Genomic DNA, 16,890 nt, shown 5'->3' with positions numbered 1-16,890 from the left:
CACTATGTACACAAACTGTGCCACCACTATAATCCACCATGAAAAGCTCAGCACCAACGATGCCCCCAACAACCCAAGCCCGATCTTGTAAACCGCCACCCAGCTGAGCAAAAGGTGTATCACTAGAGTGGCTGCTGATATATATGCACTAGGAGTCACTATGCTTTGAGCTTGTAGAAATTTTTGGATGGGGAAGTTTACTGCATATGCGAAGATTTGAGGGATTAGGCCGTAGACAAAAACTGCGGCGGCGGAAGCGATTTCCGGCGACTGGCCGAGAAATATTAGGATGGGCTTGGAGAAGATGTATATGATGCTTAGGAGGAAGCCGGCTACAGTTAGGATGACGGTTGATCTTTGCAAATATATTCCTAGCATTTCGTACTTTTGTGCTCCATATGCTTGCCCACATAGAGTCTCCACAGCACTCCCCATTCCTAACTATACATTATAAATCGTTAAATCACGTGAAATATGTAATTGAAATCAGAGATAAATGAGAAAGATATAATTTTTATGTACCATGAGGCCGTAGGCGAAGACTTGGATGCCGGTGTTGCCGAGAGAGGCGGCAGCGAGCTCGAGGGTACCGAGGTGGCCGGAAAAGATTTGGGTGGACATGGACATGAGGTAGTTGATCATGTAAACGACAACCGCCGGAGCAGCGAGGAAGAAAAGGAGTTTGAGCTCGATCCATGAAGCGTGTCGGAGACGCAGCAAGAAGGGAAGGGTAGTGTCGGACAATACGCTCTCAAGCTCGCCGCTTGATCGGTGCTTTGTGGTGAATGATTGGGACGACAAAGATGGTGGGTTTGTTTGAAGCAGAGGTTGAAGGATGTTATTTTCTGAAGACCCCATGTCGAGTTGGGGATCGAGGAGAGTTTGGTGCTTAATTGGGGTGGTATATATATATATCTGCAAGTGGCGGCGGAGGAAGAATTTAAAGGAGAGAATGGGTATGTATGGATGCGGCTGCTTGAGAAGCGTGCAATTGCGGTAGAAGTGACAACTTTTGACATGCAAACCCATGAAAGACAACAACTTCAGCAATTTTGTCGTCTAGATCATTAACCATTTAACAGTTTACTCTTACATTTGTTCTCATATTACTAATAATCCCCGCAGCAAATTGTTAAGAATTCGAATCCAACCGCTTGATACTTTGTTAGCTAAGGTTGACCAAAAGTCGAAACATAACATTCCTAACAAAAATAAAAATAAAGAAAGAAGAAGAAAAAAAAAAAAATTGTTGGGAGTATATTTTTTTTGGGACAGAATTTTTCTTTAAATTGGTTCTAATTTAAACACATATTAATGTAATAAGTGAGTTTGGATTAAATTCTTACAACAGAATTTGGAAGGAAAATTTATCTATTTTCTTCAATTTGTGGGAAAATCTGATGAGATGGATTGAGTAAAAATAAAAAATAAAAAAAATAAAAAAAGCCATGAACATGAATGGTAAGATATTTCCATGAAATGAATATTACCAAGGAAATTAATGGAAAGGTGAGGTGTGCAATTAATGTGAAAGCTGCCAAAAAAGAACCCCACAACGTAGTTTTGTTCTGTTGACCAAAAACGAACGGGAGGGAGACTGGAGACATCAATGTTGAAAACGTTATTAATTGATTATTATATCTTCATTTTTGTTACTCAATTAATTAGGGAAAATCATTGGATGTTGAAATTGCGGAGATGCCCCAGACGCAAAGGAGACGACTAGTATATGATTACAGCACACACGTCATATTTTGTTAACATTTTCTTGCAGGGAATTGAAGAGAGATATCAAAGTCCAAAGTTTCTTTCCATATAAAACATAACATATATTGATATAAAATTAAATCATTACAATCTGTTTGGCCAACTCAGCAATATTCCACAATGTACAATTATGTACTACAAGCCAAATTAAAATTTTCTTTTGCTTTGTTTACGTTTCAATATCTAAGTTTTGTTTCTAAGAGGTAGTTCAATTGGTTGGACCACGTTTAATGAAGTAAAAATTATTAGTTTGAATTTTCCTCTCCCACGTGTGTGGACATATAAAAAAAAAACCCCCTAACTTCTGAATTAATTTTGTTGTTTTTCTTTCAAATTAATTAAGTTGGAAGAATTTTAGCCCAACCAAAATTTTTCTTCAAATTCGATTAGAAGAATTTCTTCTAAATTAATTTATTAAACTGATGTCAGCCCAATCCTCCGCTCCTCTATGCGCTAAGCCTAAAAAAAAATATAAAAAATAAAAAATCATTTAAACAGTAACACTTTCAACTTCAAATCGGGATCGGGTTCAAACCGAGTTGGACATAAACCAGGCTCCACATAGCCTAACATCACATGCATTTTTAATATAATTAACAAAACATGTGACTCTCTGTTTCATTTTTAAAAATTCATGGAATCAATTTAATAAATTAAATTGAAAGAATTTCTTTTAACTCAATTTAGAGGAAGAAAAAAAAAATCGTACACAATTATGGTTTTGCAACTTATTTTATTTTATTTTATTTTATTTGTAATGATGTATGCACCAATCAAATTTGAACACGTAATTTCATTCATCACCGCACATAAAGTGATAATGCTATTATTAGGCCCGAACCCAGTTGTGACTTTACAACAATTTGACAACCCAACAAAACAAAAGAAACAAACATAAAGAATATTAATGATGTCCAAAAACAAAAGAAAAGGCCAACATTACTTTGTGATCAGTATGTGATCAGATTTAAATCCAAGCTCTAGCCATAGCTAGTAAGCCAATTTGGTTCAACCATATCTTATGGCAAAATTTTCGTCTAGGACGATTTTTTTTTTTTTTTTAATGTTTAAAATGCTTGCCCATAAAAAAATAGTAATAATTACATGCATTTTGAATACGCGCTAACTTAATAAATTGAGATGTAAAAAACTATTCTCCATATGGAGTAAAACTTTATCCATCTCAAAACCTACTCTATAGGAAAATCGGTCTTTAACGACGACTCAAAGTCGTCGATAAAGGCCCACAAGTCATCACTAATCAATATCAGCAACGACTATGGTCGTTGCCCCCAGTCGTTGCAAGTAATTCGTCGGTAAAGACTTAATAGTGACGACACATGCAAGGTTGTCATTGTTGGTAGTCAGTAGCAACAACACATGTCGTCGCTAATAACTATCAAAAGTTGTTGCTGAAAATGCTTCTTAAATGCCAATGTCGTCGCTAATGACTCACATATCAACGACGATATTTATCGTTGCTAATGATCATCGTCGTCTACATCAAATGCTTTTTTTTTTGGCCGATTAATGTTTTAAATTGTTCGGCATGAATGATTTAAACATAACAATATGTTAGAGCTTATCTCAAGAACTCTTTTTCTAGTTAAATATGTTAAAAGGTCTGAAATAGAGTTCATTACACATTTTTAATGAATAAGTCTTAAAGTAGCATGAGAAAACTACATAATTGTCAAGTTTTTAAGCAGATGCCAAAGAAGGCATATATCAACAACAATGTTTCTTGAGAAATTAAACTTCATATATAGCTAAGCACTAAGCAGCAAAAAGAGGATTACAAAGAAAGCTTCCTAGATGTAAGAACTGATAACTTATATGACTCATCAATACCATATTGTAACTGCACAGAAAAGAAGAGCATATATTAGACAAGAAATTTCCCCAAAGAAAATAACCAAAACTAAATGAAGCTATAGAAAGAGAGATGAACTTGGATTATGGAAGCTATAATTTCATGTTCAAATAATATACTTTCATTCAACAAATTAAATTGCTCTGTTCATTCTTCCAAAGTAACTAAGTTATAGAATAAAGTATACTTTGGCAAACACAAAGCTAATACCCCAATAATGAAGGCTCATAAGATCACATGGTTGATATTAATATATGCTATAAGGTGCCAATTCTGGGACCTCAATGTAACATTTTCAGATACCCCGCATGATACAAAAACTAAATCTCTTCCAAAATCAATCCAGAATTATTTCCAAAGAAGAAGATTACCAATCAATGATAACCAACATATATGGTACCTATATAGACCAACTCATAAATGATTACCAAGCAGATTTCCATAACTCCCACAACTCCATAAAAACTCACACAACCATGATTTATCACAAGAAAAATATCATAGCAAAAGCAGCAAAACTTATCATCTACCAAGACTTTTTCCTGAATCTCATATGAAAGAATTATCTTGTGGAAATATTAAGATTGCATCTTGTTATGCGTGCCTTGAAAGTTATGGTGGGACCCAACTGGTTTTGGTTTGTTTACAAGTTTGTCTTGTACTTGGATTCCTTCTCCTAGTTGGAGTTGGAATGCTTGTCCCACACTTATTGGGATTCCTCTTGGCTCTCGGAGATTTCCACCGACTTTGCCTAGTATATAAAGGCATGAGCTCCTTATGTTTTTGTGTGCCAAAAGCAATTGAGAGAAAGAAAAGGTGAGAGCAAGAAAATAGAGAGTTTGTTTTTCCTTTTTTGTTATTATTCTCTTTTGGGCAAAGTGAGAATTGGATGTATTTGGGGCTTTGGGTTTGAGTGGTTTTCTCACCCTGTTACTCTCTTGTACTCATCTTTTGATAGTGAATTTTCTCTGGGTCGTCTCCGCCAATGGATGTAGGCTTGTTAAGCCGAGCCACTTAAATATTTATGTCGTGTGTGATTGCTTATCTTTATTATTCCGTATTCTTTTATTTTTCGCATCTAACGGGTCTTGGGAAATAGGATTAATTTCCTAACACATCTTGCACACCAAAACCCGAGGATGATCACAAATGCAAACTGACAACAAAATGATTCATATTTCAATGGAATTAATGTTAGGTTGTTAATTAAAACAAAGAACGCATGAATGCAAAGATTCCAAAAAAAATATGATATTCCAGAAGGCAAAGAGACATCATGACTAGTTTACACATCCGCTGCATCACATTCCCCTACTATCATATCAACTCATCCCCCGCGCCTCTTCACAACAGATAGCAGGAACAAGATCATACAAATTGACCCAAAAAAAAAGGCAAAACACTAGATCAGCAAAGCACATCTAAGTCTAACCATCATTCACAAAAAAATAATAATAATAATAAAAAAATTAGGTAGAGTAGAATCCTTGCACCAACCTCATCATAACAAAATAAGGTGTGAAGTTCCTAAATCATATCTCTTTAAACATTCCCCTCAAAATGAGCAAAATTCATACTTGTGTTCCTATTACATATAGAAAAGAAAACAAAGATGTCATCAGTAAAAAAATAGTTGTTCGGTGGTTCAATTAAAAGCATAACAAAACATATCTTATATATATATATATATATATATATATAAATAAAACACATTTTGGGTGAATGGCTGATCACTAATCCGTCTAATCTGATTAAAGTTTTTGATTTCCAATACCACTTACCAACATCCTAAAGAAGAATGAGAAAATTAATGAGAATTTGTGATTTAACTAAAATCATAATCACTTGTTCAAGATATTAAATAATCTCTTTCAAGGTAAGGAAGTACCAATTATAGATTAGGGCTCTTTCAAAAAATTTAAAGTTTTGCCTCTTCATTATAAAGAAAATAACAAAGAGAAAGAAGGAAATATAGCATGTGCACTAGCAGGAATAAAAATTAATCTTCTTCATTTATATTTCATTATAAAAAAACTAATTACATGTGATTGCAATTAGCATAACCCCTCTCTCATTCTCTGTATATAGTATATATATGAATACAAGTAGTCAAGATTTATGAAGCTGCATGTTTTGATCTGTTTGTAGCCAAAAGAAGCAAGTAATAGTGAATCTGAAAATCAAAGAAGCATACTGTTAAGGGTCTATTAATAAAGGTATTTTATGATTAAAATATCTTGGATAATATGTTATCTTTATAGATAATATTAGAAGTAGAGATCTGAATTTAAATATTAGAGATAAGTATTATCATTAGAATAGTTTATTTTACTTAGTCTTTTATTTTCACTATGCATTGTTATTGTCTATTTATAGACATCAAACTCATTAATAAATGGATCAGAGAATTAATCTCAAACCTTGTGTTTGAAAAAAGGATTTTAGGTTTTCTCAAAATCTAAAAGGTCTAGATCCTCTCAAAATCTAAGATCTAGGTTCCCTCAGAATTTAAATTATATCCCTTTACGTGTTTGTGTTTGCAAAAATCATTCACGTAACCCATATTGAAAAGCAGTAATGAGGGCACAAGCAGGTGAAACATCAAGAAGTGTATCGACCACCTGCAATGTATGAGTGAAAGATTTGAGTGATTACTTAATGGAGAAACGATTGGTAAAGACCTAAAAATTATAAAAGATAAGCTTCTGACTCTACCAGGGCTAGCTTTTTTCCATAGCTACTAAAATAGAAAATGTTGGGTTTATGGTATGGGCTTGACCCAAAAAATAAAAATAAAAATAAAAAAAGGTTGGAAGCCTTGAGCATCGACAAAGGTCTCTAGTGAAAGAAAACATAATGCGGAAATAAAAGCGAAAATATAAATGCAGAATAATAACTAAGCAAAAGAGAAAGAAACACGAGAGACACAAGATTTAAGGTAGTTCGACAGTATGCCTACATTTACGCACTAAAGCCCTCTTGGCTACATATTGCATTTATTGAATGAGTGATTTTGTACATAAGGGGGACTCTTTATATAGGAGCCAAATGGGAGGGAAGCTTCTTAATATTTCCAATGTGGGACAAGGTGTATTATGTCTCTTAACATCTAGAGTAAAGAGCTAGCAAAGATTCATGACCCACAATCACAAACAATGGTCCATGGAGTAGGGAAAAAGGTGTGTGGCACAAGCAAACTCACATAGTCCACAAGTGATCTTAGACATATCACCTTCATTTTTAATTATAAGCGAGATATTGTCGACCATACAAATTCAAATATTCTAGGTAGAAAATAATAAAGTCGTTAAGCTACCGAAGGATCAAACGTATTTAACCCAAAAATCAATCTATAAGCAGAGAGAGTTGCAGTTAGACTCCGACAACAATAATAATAAATAAATAATAAAAATCTGCCTAAATATGCATTTGATTCTAAGAAAACCTAGAGTTTTGCAAAATTTTATTGAGTTTTTATGAAAAATTGGAATGGGAGTGACTTGTGTCTATCATAAATTATCCACTAGGGCCACTACGTGATGCTACCATTTGTAGAGTAGAAATTTCCAATGTAAACGCAAGAAACATTTAAAAAACAAAAAAGAAAAAAAAAAAAAATGAAGCAAGATATATCTTATACACGGGAATTGCATTGAAGTGAAAAATAGAAAACAATACAAATTTGAGAGCTTTGTGCAAATCTGGTTGTCAACAAGGTCTGAAAATGTGTCTATGTTCCATGCTACAGTTGGTTCCATATGAAATCAAATATTATATACCAAAAACCTGACAGAGTAATAAACAAAGATGACCAACAAGAAGAGGAAAATTATTGTCTAATGGTGGCTTAAAAACCTGAAGAATAATTGGTGCGTTAGGCTATGAATCCATTCCATACGATCAGAAGAACTGTTGCCCACAATAAAAGTATGGGATGTGAGCAATTTTTGGCCAATCCTCGCCTGTTCCTTGTTCACATCTTTCCTCCAAGTGATGACACCTACCAATTATCAAATAATGTAGAGAGGGGAGGATATGAATCCCTTCAGGCAGTGATACTAAATTTGGACAATTGAGTATCTTAAGCATCTGAAGTGAAGTGAAGTTGCCTATCCACTCCGGTAAAGACTTAAGTGTAGGGCAGTTCTCAATTTGAAGCTCTTGCAAAGTGGTAACATGTCTAAGCTCCCTTGGGAGAGACACCAAGTTTGGAACATTTTGTATATATAGCCGACGAAGTGTTGTAGATCCAAGGCATTGTGCGCCCTTTTCAACCTCATTGCTAACAAGTTCCTTGGGGGTAGAAATCTGCAGATCTTCTAGTGCAGTGAGATGTTGAAAGAGTGGAGACATGGGTATTCGTAGTTTACGACATTCCGAAATCTCCAGAGTCTCAAGAGAAGTGAGGTTTTGCAGCCACTCCTCTGGAAGATATTCAAGTTCCTCTAAACATTGAAGATAAAGAGACTTCAATTTGGAGAGAGTGGAAAGGGAAAAGGAGGAGGGTGTTGTTTCGCTCCCAGGTGCTATGACTGGTATTAGACACATCATAGGGCAATCACTAATATCTAAAGAGGAAAGGCATGGAAATGATGGAAATAATGGAAGATGATGGTGTTTGTCATGCTTAGCTGTTACTGCATCCCTCATCCTCCCCCATCCCCTCAACTTAGGCAAATCGCTAAGAGTGAGACTTTCAAGGGACAAAGAGGACACATCATTGCCATCATTGCTTATGTACTCCAGTGCACTTAACTTCCTAAGATGAAGCATCTTGAGAGAAGGGAAACAGTCCAATGGTGGGATATGCTGGCACCATTTACAATCCCATAAGGTAATATCAACCAAATTCGAGAGCAAGGACACCCAACTGGATAACCTCACACCTGCAAACCCATGTATATGTAATTGTTTCAAATTTAGGTGTGGCCGAAGGTTTTGCAACAGTTGTTCATCATTTGCAATTGTTGTATCACTATCACTACCATCTTGTGGGTTCCACTTTAATTCTAGACTTCGAAGGTATTGCTTCCTCTCCAAGTTTGCGGCCTTGGCTTCTAATGGAGAAGATCTCAAGTGCTCTAAACACTTGATATGTAATTCTCCTCTCAACTCATCTAAACTATTGAGATCTCTTAGCCCACCCTTTTGCTTTGGAATAGAACTTTCCTTCTTCCCCAAAGTGTATAGTGTTAGTGTCTGGAGAGCAGTCAACTTTCCTAGTCCATCCGGCATATATATGAGTCAAACTGTAACACTCATGAAGTGCAAGATGCCTAAGACTGATCGAGTTTCTAGTGTTTTCAGGCAATTCTTGAAGCCTACTACAATTATTAAGTCGTAGTGTTTGCAAATTCTGCAATTGAGTTATAGAAGCGGGGAGCAGTTCAATATTTCTATTCCAAGAAAGATCAAGAAATCTTAAATGCTTTAACTTGCCAATGAAATTCGGCACGTCTTGAATGTTTGATCCACTCATATTCAAAGCACGCAAGCATTCAAAACTTGAAATAATTGTATCGTAGACTGGATTATGGCTAGGCCTTGTTGGAAATAGCAAAAGAAGCGTTCTCATTTTGTGTGCCTTGAGCAAGGGAGTTGGAATATCCCTTAATGAATCTAAAGAATCACATGTCATATGACGAGTTATTTCAACTACTTTTTCTACATTTGGAATTGAAATTATGCACTCATCCCCTGCTACTGACTCTGCAAGATCATGAATAAGGTCATGCATTTTGCATGCTTCTATATCACCATATTCATTTATATTTATGTCTTGGAAGAATGACCTCCAAAGCAAATTCATAAAATACTCGCGACCAACATCTTCAAGACATCTGTTTGTATCTGATGAATGAATAAAGCCATGAGCTATCCATAGTTGAATCAACACCTCCACTTCAATTTCAAAATCTTTTGGAAACAAAGAGCAATAAGCAAAACATTGCTTCAATTGTGACGGGAGATGATCATAACTCAACTTAAGTATTGGGAAAATACCATTATCTTGTTGAGTTATTTTGTAAAGCTCACTATTTTTAAAATACAACCAATCAACTTCTGAGTTTTTGAAGTATAATAGACTCCCTATGCTCCTTATAGCAAGAGGAACTTGTGCACACTTCTGTAGGATCTCCCTTCCGATTTCTACTAACTTTGTATTCTTTGGCTCTTTCCCATCTTTAAATGCCATTTTCTTAAATAAATCCCAAGAATTGCTTTCAGATAGACCTCCGAGAAGATACGGTGACACTGTGCCTGTGATCTCTGCAACTTTTGTACTACGTGTAGTAATCAAAACTTTGCTTCCCCTCAAGCCACCTAATAACAGTGTTTCCAAGTCCAACCATGTACCACGATTCTCATTCCATACATCATCTAAAACAAGTAAATATCGTTTTCTATCCATTTTTGATCGAAGCAGACGTTGTAACAAATCCATCTCAAGGGTTTCGGGTCTCCTTTCAATTGCACATTCTACAATCTTTTGAACAATAATTTTCATATCAAAAGGATCAGGGACGCACACCCACAGTCTGAGCTCAAAATGGTTTTGGACTTCCTCGTCATTGAACACATATTGAGCAAGAGTAGTCTTACCTAGTCCACCAATTCCAACTATGGGAATGATGGAAACATCCTCTTTCGCATCAGAATCCAATAACAACTTTTTAACAGCCTTCTTTTCATCCTCTCTTCCAATTACTTGCTCATCACGTACAAAAGAATGTGTATCTTCTCTTTTCCTATGCTCAAATTGTGTCCTTGTAGCCGTAGGACGCTCAGTGAAGCCAAATTTGATCCTATCAGCTGCGATTTCATCCAATCTCTTACGAAGTTTCTTGATCCTATGACCCATTTTAAAGCCATATGCAAGCTGGTTCGATTTGGAAAAGAAGTTACGCACCTGTAATAACCCCAAATATTTAGTATGGTCCATTCCGAAAAGTTAAAACATTTTTTGGGCTATGTCCGTAATTAAGGGAAAATTTGAAGGTCGTGTTTGTAATTGTTGTAAGTTAGATTTTTTTTTGTTCTTTCATTTAGAACCACTCATTCGAATCTGTTTGTTATGATAGTTTTAGAATTCCCCTACTGTTGGACATTTTGCATGATGTCCTTTAATAGTTGGGTTTAACATTAGAATGAATAAAATAAAATAAAATAAAATATAATAAAAATAAAATAAAAAAACATTAGAATGAACAAATTGATGTAGCCCTTGTCTTTTTGTTCTGTGCATTCAAAATTGATATGACTTTTAAAATTACCATTAGATTTGTAACAGATTATTATTATATTTTGATCCAATGATAATTTTAAAAGCCACATCAATTTTTGGTAGTCACAAAAGTGACATATATCATTACTTATAGTTGGGTTTAACATTAGAATGAACAAATTGATGTGGTCTTTGTGTCTCTCCTGGTCTTTGTGATAGATCATTATTAAATTTCGATCCAACAATGATTTTAAAAGTCACATCAATCTTAGGTAGACACACACAAACATCTATCATTACTCTTAAAATTATAATTATCAAATTTCTGTTGTGAATTTACCTGTTTTGCCATCTTATTATCCCGTGTCATCACTTGTCGGCGTAGAAGTTGAGTGGAGAAGTCATCCAGCAAGTCATCGGCGTCGTACATGGCATCCTTGAGCTTTCGAAGCCAATCTTTGACCGCATGGTTTTGGGCCTGCTGCTCCTCGGCATCCAAAAATACAGCTTGGATGGTGGAAACCGTGTTGCCGAGCATTTTAAGCTCATATTTGAAACCCCATAGCAGTCCAATCTCCTGGAGCGCCAGAGAGCCCAAACTTTCAGCAATACTCACAGCGGTGTCAACGAGAACTGCTTCGGCCATTTGTTGGTGTTCAAGCAGAGAGGTGTTGGAGCGTAGAATTAAGAAAGAGTGTGTTTGGTGTATTATTGAAGTAAAGCTAAATGTCATCCATTTTTTCTTACTGATTTGATGCGGCCATGGCGTTTATCTCAGTGGTCAAAGTGATAATGCTTTTTTATTAGGCCCAAAACCAGTTGTGTTGTTAAAAGTTTCAACCATTTGACAACCCAACAACTCCCCAAAGAAAATTAGTATCTCCATATCTTTCCACGAAGTTTACCTTCAGAAGAGTTTGAAAACCTTTTTTTATTAATGCATATAGTTTTTATTTGTATTTTTAATAAAGCATGTGATTCTCATGTGTAATTTTTAAAATACATGTGAAAACTTGAAAAAAAAAAAAAAAAAAAAAAAAGTTGCAAGAATTACATGCATTTTGGACACGTACATTTTAATTTAATAAATTAGGTTGAAGAAAATTCTTTTGAATAAAACTTTATCCATCTCAGAATTTGAGTGGGTAAATGACTAATTCTGAGACATGCTTATTTCCCCGTCATCAGTTAAAATGTCTACATATTTGATTTCCGATGCCACTTACCATCCCAAAAAGTATGAGAAAATGAGAAACTTCTTCAAGATATTCAATATTCTTATGCATACAAGTAGTTAAGATTAATGAAGCTGTTTTCAACAAAGAGCAGCTTCTGTTTGTCGCCAAAAGAAGCAAGTAGCAGTGAATACGAATATCAAAGAAGCATGTTGAGAAGCAGGAATGTGGTCACAAGCAGGTGAAGCATCAAGTTGTCAGTGTATTGACCACCTGCAAAGTATGAGTGAAAGATTTGAGTGAAGCTATTACTTAATGGAGAAATTATAAAAGAATGAATGAATTATTAGTCAGGATAAGCTTCTGACTCTACTTGGGTCAGCAATTTTCCTTAGTATCATACCAGAAGACAATTATTAGCATGAGTCTACTTTAGAATGAATTATCTAGCAAGATGACATTTAATATGCAGAGGTGAATAGAGTTTTGCCAGCAGCTAGAAGCCTGACATATTAGAGACATAGGTTTCCAACTTTCATATCACTGCCAAATTACATTTTCATTTTATTTGTATAATCTCCTAAGAAGATCCATGCAGCCCCAATTTCAATCTAGTGGGGAGTAAAGGTTAGTTGAGTTGAGTAAAGACGTGACTCGCTGCACAAATTAAAAAAAAACTAACCTTTTTTTTTTTACGCAGCAATATAGGTCGAAGTCCCTTACCACTTTGTGCAGATGCTGCTGTGGGGAGTGCTGGAAGGTTGGCAGCTGCAATTCCACAAAGTCCAGGAGAAATCAATAAAAAAGTGGGAGGGAGAAAGAGGGAGGTGGTGCAGTAAAAAAGTGGACACAGAACATTGTAAGCAAAAATAGAGTCCATTGACAAAGGAAGATTAAACATTTGAGCCATACTTTTATTGCAGGTAGAAGCAGGACATAAGATTTAGAGAGCCAAGGAGCTCCAATGTTATCATTAAGATCACAAATGAAGCCGATCCCTGAAGTTTTATCATATGTTGCAGCTGAAGGCAGCTTGGTAAAAGGCAGCCAGGATTCTAAAAAAAACAAACGGATGAAACAAAGTTAACTTTACAGAAATCTCACTGAAGAATAAAGAAAGGAATTTCCAGAAGCATTTTAAATGTAACAAATATATTACTATCAACGCCTACACTATAAGCGCATGCCATAGCTAATTTCAAGTTTCATCATGATTTAAACAACTCCTTTTTTTTTTCTTCTTTTGTAGGGCGGCAGGGGGGAGACATGCAATTCCATGCTCATATTTGTTAACAGAAGTTTACATTGTAGCAGAAGATAAAGGTAGCATGGCCAGGAAACTTTTCGCACCTTCGATTTTCAAAGAGACTATTTCGTATGGAGATTATAAGAAAACCAATCTTGTAAGGTAATCAAAGTGAGTAGAAGACTCACATGATCCTAGAAGATCAGGAGACACTGAAAGCAAACCTACACAAAGAACTCAAATAAAGGCCTCTGCTACAAATCTTGAGATGCAAGCAAGATAAATTACATGGAACATCAAACTGAAACCTGCAAGATTATGATGTTTAAATAGCTAGAAAACAGCATTTTCAAAATAAAAGCAGTACCTTGTGATCCCACTGGCATATTCCATTAGTAAATTCCACCAGCATCAACAACGAATCACAAAAAAAGCACACTTATCAGAATCATTTCTTTCTACAAGGCTGAAATAGGAATGCATTTGCTCATTTAAGTGCTATAGAGTACTACAACTGACCTGGAAGAGAGAAATCCTTGAGATTTATATGACCCGGATTATGAACATTGTAGGAGACATTAGCTTTCTGTAACCTCATGCCAAGTGATGCAGCACAATTCAAGGCTTGCAAGTTGGTGAGGAAGCTCTGCTGTTGCAATTGAGACACATAACTCTCCATGGCTTTGCGGCAAGCTGTCTGGTTGTTTATCAGATTTCCACATTCTTTCACATGTTTGTCATGTTGGGAAAAACCAGTGGACAGACTGAACCAAGTAATAAAACAAATTGAAGATCAGCAAGTCAGACGTAGAATTTAGTATTCCTAATTGATTCTTCGAGATAATAATGAAAAAGCATATCTATACAAGGTCTTTGTCAGAGACTTGCCAAATTTTCAAGACAAACATGTTCTTTCTTTTTGCTTTTTATTTATTATTTTCATGCTAACCTTTATTTTCATTGCAATTTGGAAGTCTTCTAAGAACAGTATTTGCTAAAGAAGGATCAAGTTTACTGGCCAGCTACCTGAGGACAATATTCTCGCAATCATCAATCCTTGTTAAGTGCTCAGGTGAGAAAGGGAACTCATCCATATTTGACATATCTTTTTCTAGCAGCATCTAGTATAGCATTTTGGCAAACTTGGTCACAACACTCATTGACAGGATCAATTCTTCCACAAGCAACCATAAGTCTTGAAGACTCCACAATGCACTCAAAACAGAGCAAGAGAATTCTGTGAGGTTCTCTGGGTGAAACGAACAGATCTTTTGGAGATTATCATTTGCCTCTTAACTCTCTAGGATCTGCTCAACACCTGAGACTCTGAGAGACAGTGATTAGCATGAGTGTTGTTCAGAGAAAGGCTCCTGGAGTACTGATTACTTGACTGACCAATAATGATCACTACTGTTGCGTCAAATTGAGGACACCATACAGTTAAGCATTTTGATGGAAGAGCTCGTGAAAGGATTTTCATTATGATGAAGAACTTTGAAAGAATCTAACGAAAAAAAAATGAACTGGTTCAACTTTGTTAAGCTATCTGATGATCCTGCTAATCACATAGCAGATGTTCCAGTAGCCGCTAGTGCAGCAGGATCACCTCATGATCCACACAACAAGCATGGCATCGCAAGTGGGCTCAAGCGCAGACTTCAAGCGTATCTAGCTTTTCTATTAGATTACTTCTACTTCAAGTTAAAGTTGTAAAACTTTAAGTTTGATTATACTTGTAACTCCTTGCTTATATATACTCAATGAGAATGCAATAGAAAGTATTCCGCCAAATTCTGTTCTCTAAGAAATCCTTTATGGTATCAGAGCCCTTGTAGGCACACACCCCAAATTTCTTCTTCTCCTTTATCATCACCAATCTGTTTTCAATGGCAATTCCCACATCTTCTTCTTCTGCATCAACCTTCTCTCCACCTACACTTTCCCAATTCAATGGAAAGCTTGAAGGTCACAACTTCCTTGGTTGGACAACACAATTTCTTCCTATCCTGCGCACCCATGATCTAGTAGGCATAGTTGATGGATCTGAACCATGCCCTCCCAAATTGATCAAAGATGACAGCGGGAAGGAAACTCTCAATCTAGAATTTACCATCTGGAACATAAAGGATCAATGTATCCTCAGCTGGATCAATGTATCCTCAGCTGGATCAATCTGACACTCTCTGAGAAAGTTCTGTTCACAGTTTATGGACTTGATACTTCCAGACAAGTCTGGTCAACTTTAGCAACAAAGTTTGCTAACAATTCGAGGTCTCGAATTGCCAATCTCAAAAGAAAATTGCTGAGTCTCCACCAATCTCAAAAGACAATTGCTCCTTGACCTACTCAGATTACATTCAATTAGCCAAGGTATGGTCTGATCAATTAGGAGTAGTAGGGAAACCTGTCCCTGATGAGGATCTGATCTCTTTTCTCCTCAATGGTCTCAATCCCTCCTTCAATAATTTTGTTACTACTGTCTCTCTGATAACCAGAGAGAGACAACTCACACTGGATGATTTTCAAGAGGAGCTTGTCAACCATGAAACACTGCTCAACCAGCAGCAAGCTTCATCTGCAGACACCTCAACTTTTTCCTTGTTCACACAAAAACAAGGACAAAAGTCCTTCAAAGGCCGTGGACCATACCCTGCCAAGTTTCCAGTAAGGAACTTCAGCCCTAGACCACCTGCACCTGCTGCCAGATTCTCCACCAATAGTTCCACTGCAGCACCAAGTTTCTTTCCATATAAAACATTAACATATATTGATATAAAATTAAATAATTACAATCTGTTTGGCCAACTCAGCATTCCATAATGTACAATTATGTACTACAAGCCAAATTAAAATTTTCTTTTGCTTTGTTTACATTTTAATACCTAACTTTTGTTTCATGAAATAGCTCAATCGGTTGGATCACGTCTAATGAAGTGGAGGTTACTAATCCCTCTCCCCCCTTTTGTGCGGATATGTCAAAAAAAAAAAAAAAAAAAAACCTAACTTCTAAATTAATTTTGTTGTTTTTCTTTCAAATTAATTAAAGTTGGCAGAATTTTTGCCCAAACAAAATTTTTCTTCAAATTCGATTAGAAGAATTTATTCTAAATTAATTTATTAAACTGACGTTAGCCCAAGCCTCCGCTCTATGCAATAAGCCTCATCAGAAAAAATTAAAAAATTAAAAAAAAAAAAAAAAATCATTTAAACAGTAACACTTCCAACTTCAAATCGGGGTCGGGTTCAAACCAAGTTGGACACAAACCAGGCTCCACATAGCCTAACATCACATGCATTTTTAATATAATTAACAAAACATGTGACTCTCTGGTGCATTTTTTAAAATTCACCGAATCAATTTCATAAATTAAATTGAAAGAATTTCTTTCAATTCAATTTGGAGAACAAAAAAAAATAGTACACAATTATAGTTTTGCAACTTATTTTATTTTATTTGTAATGATGTATGCACCAATCAAATTTGAACACGTAATTTCATTCATCACCGCACATAAAGTGATAATGCTATTATTAGGCCCGAACCCAGTTGTGACTTTACAACAATTTGACAACCCAACAAAACAAAAGAAACAAACATAAAGGC

At 35.6% G+C, this 16,890-nt stretch overlaps 2 protein-coding genes and 1 pseudogene across 2 annotated transcripts in view; all 3 read right to left on the bottom strand.

Annotated features, from left to right (window-relative positions):
• The window catches only part of LOC132181574 (protein DETOXIFICATION 40-like), a 4,555-nt gene extending 3,580 nt beyond the window's left edge, over window positions 1-975 (bottom strand). Inside the window, exons 1-2 of the mRNA XM_059594823.1 lie at window positions 523-975; window positions 4-441 (exon numbers count right to left, since the gene is read on the bottom strand). Coding sequence (XP_059450806.1) covers window positions 4-441; window positions 523-858 — 774 coding nt within the window. The 5' untranslated portion in view covers window positions 859-975. The remainder of the gene's footprint in view (window positions 1-3; window positions 442-522) is intronic.
• Window positions 976-7,540: 6,565 nt separating this feature from the next.
• On the bottom strand, window positions 7,541-11,511 carry LOC132181573 (disease resistance protein RGA2-like). The gene is made up of 3 exons (XM_059594822.1): window positions 11,206-11,511; window positions 9,080-10,550; window positions 7,541-8,859 (listed from the first exon to the last, which is right to left on the bottom strand). The coding sequence occupies exons 1-3, from the start codon at window positions 11,509-11,511 to the stop codon at window positions 7,541-7,543; spliced, it is 3,096 nt and encodes a 1,031-aa protein (XP_059450805.1).
• A 2,283-nt stretch (window positions 11,512-13,794) lies between these two features.
• LOC132181572 (uncharacterized GPI-anchored protein At1g61900-like) lies at window positions 13,795-14,766 on the bottom strand (annotated as a pseudogene).
• Window positions 14,767-16,890: the final 2,124 nt, after the last annotated feature.

Source organism: Corylus avellana, chromosome ca5 (genome assembly GCF_901000735.1).
Source record: "Corylus avellana chromosome ca5, CavTom2PMs-1.0".
Taxonomy (NCBI): Eukaryota; Viridiplantae; Streptophyta; class Magnoliopsida; order Fagales; family Betulaceae; genus Corylus; species Corylus avellana.
This window is presented reverse-complemented; position numbering and strand designations above follow the sequence as displayed.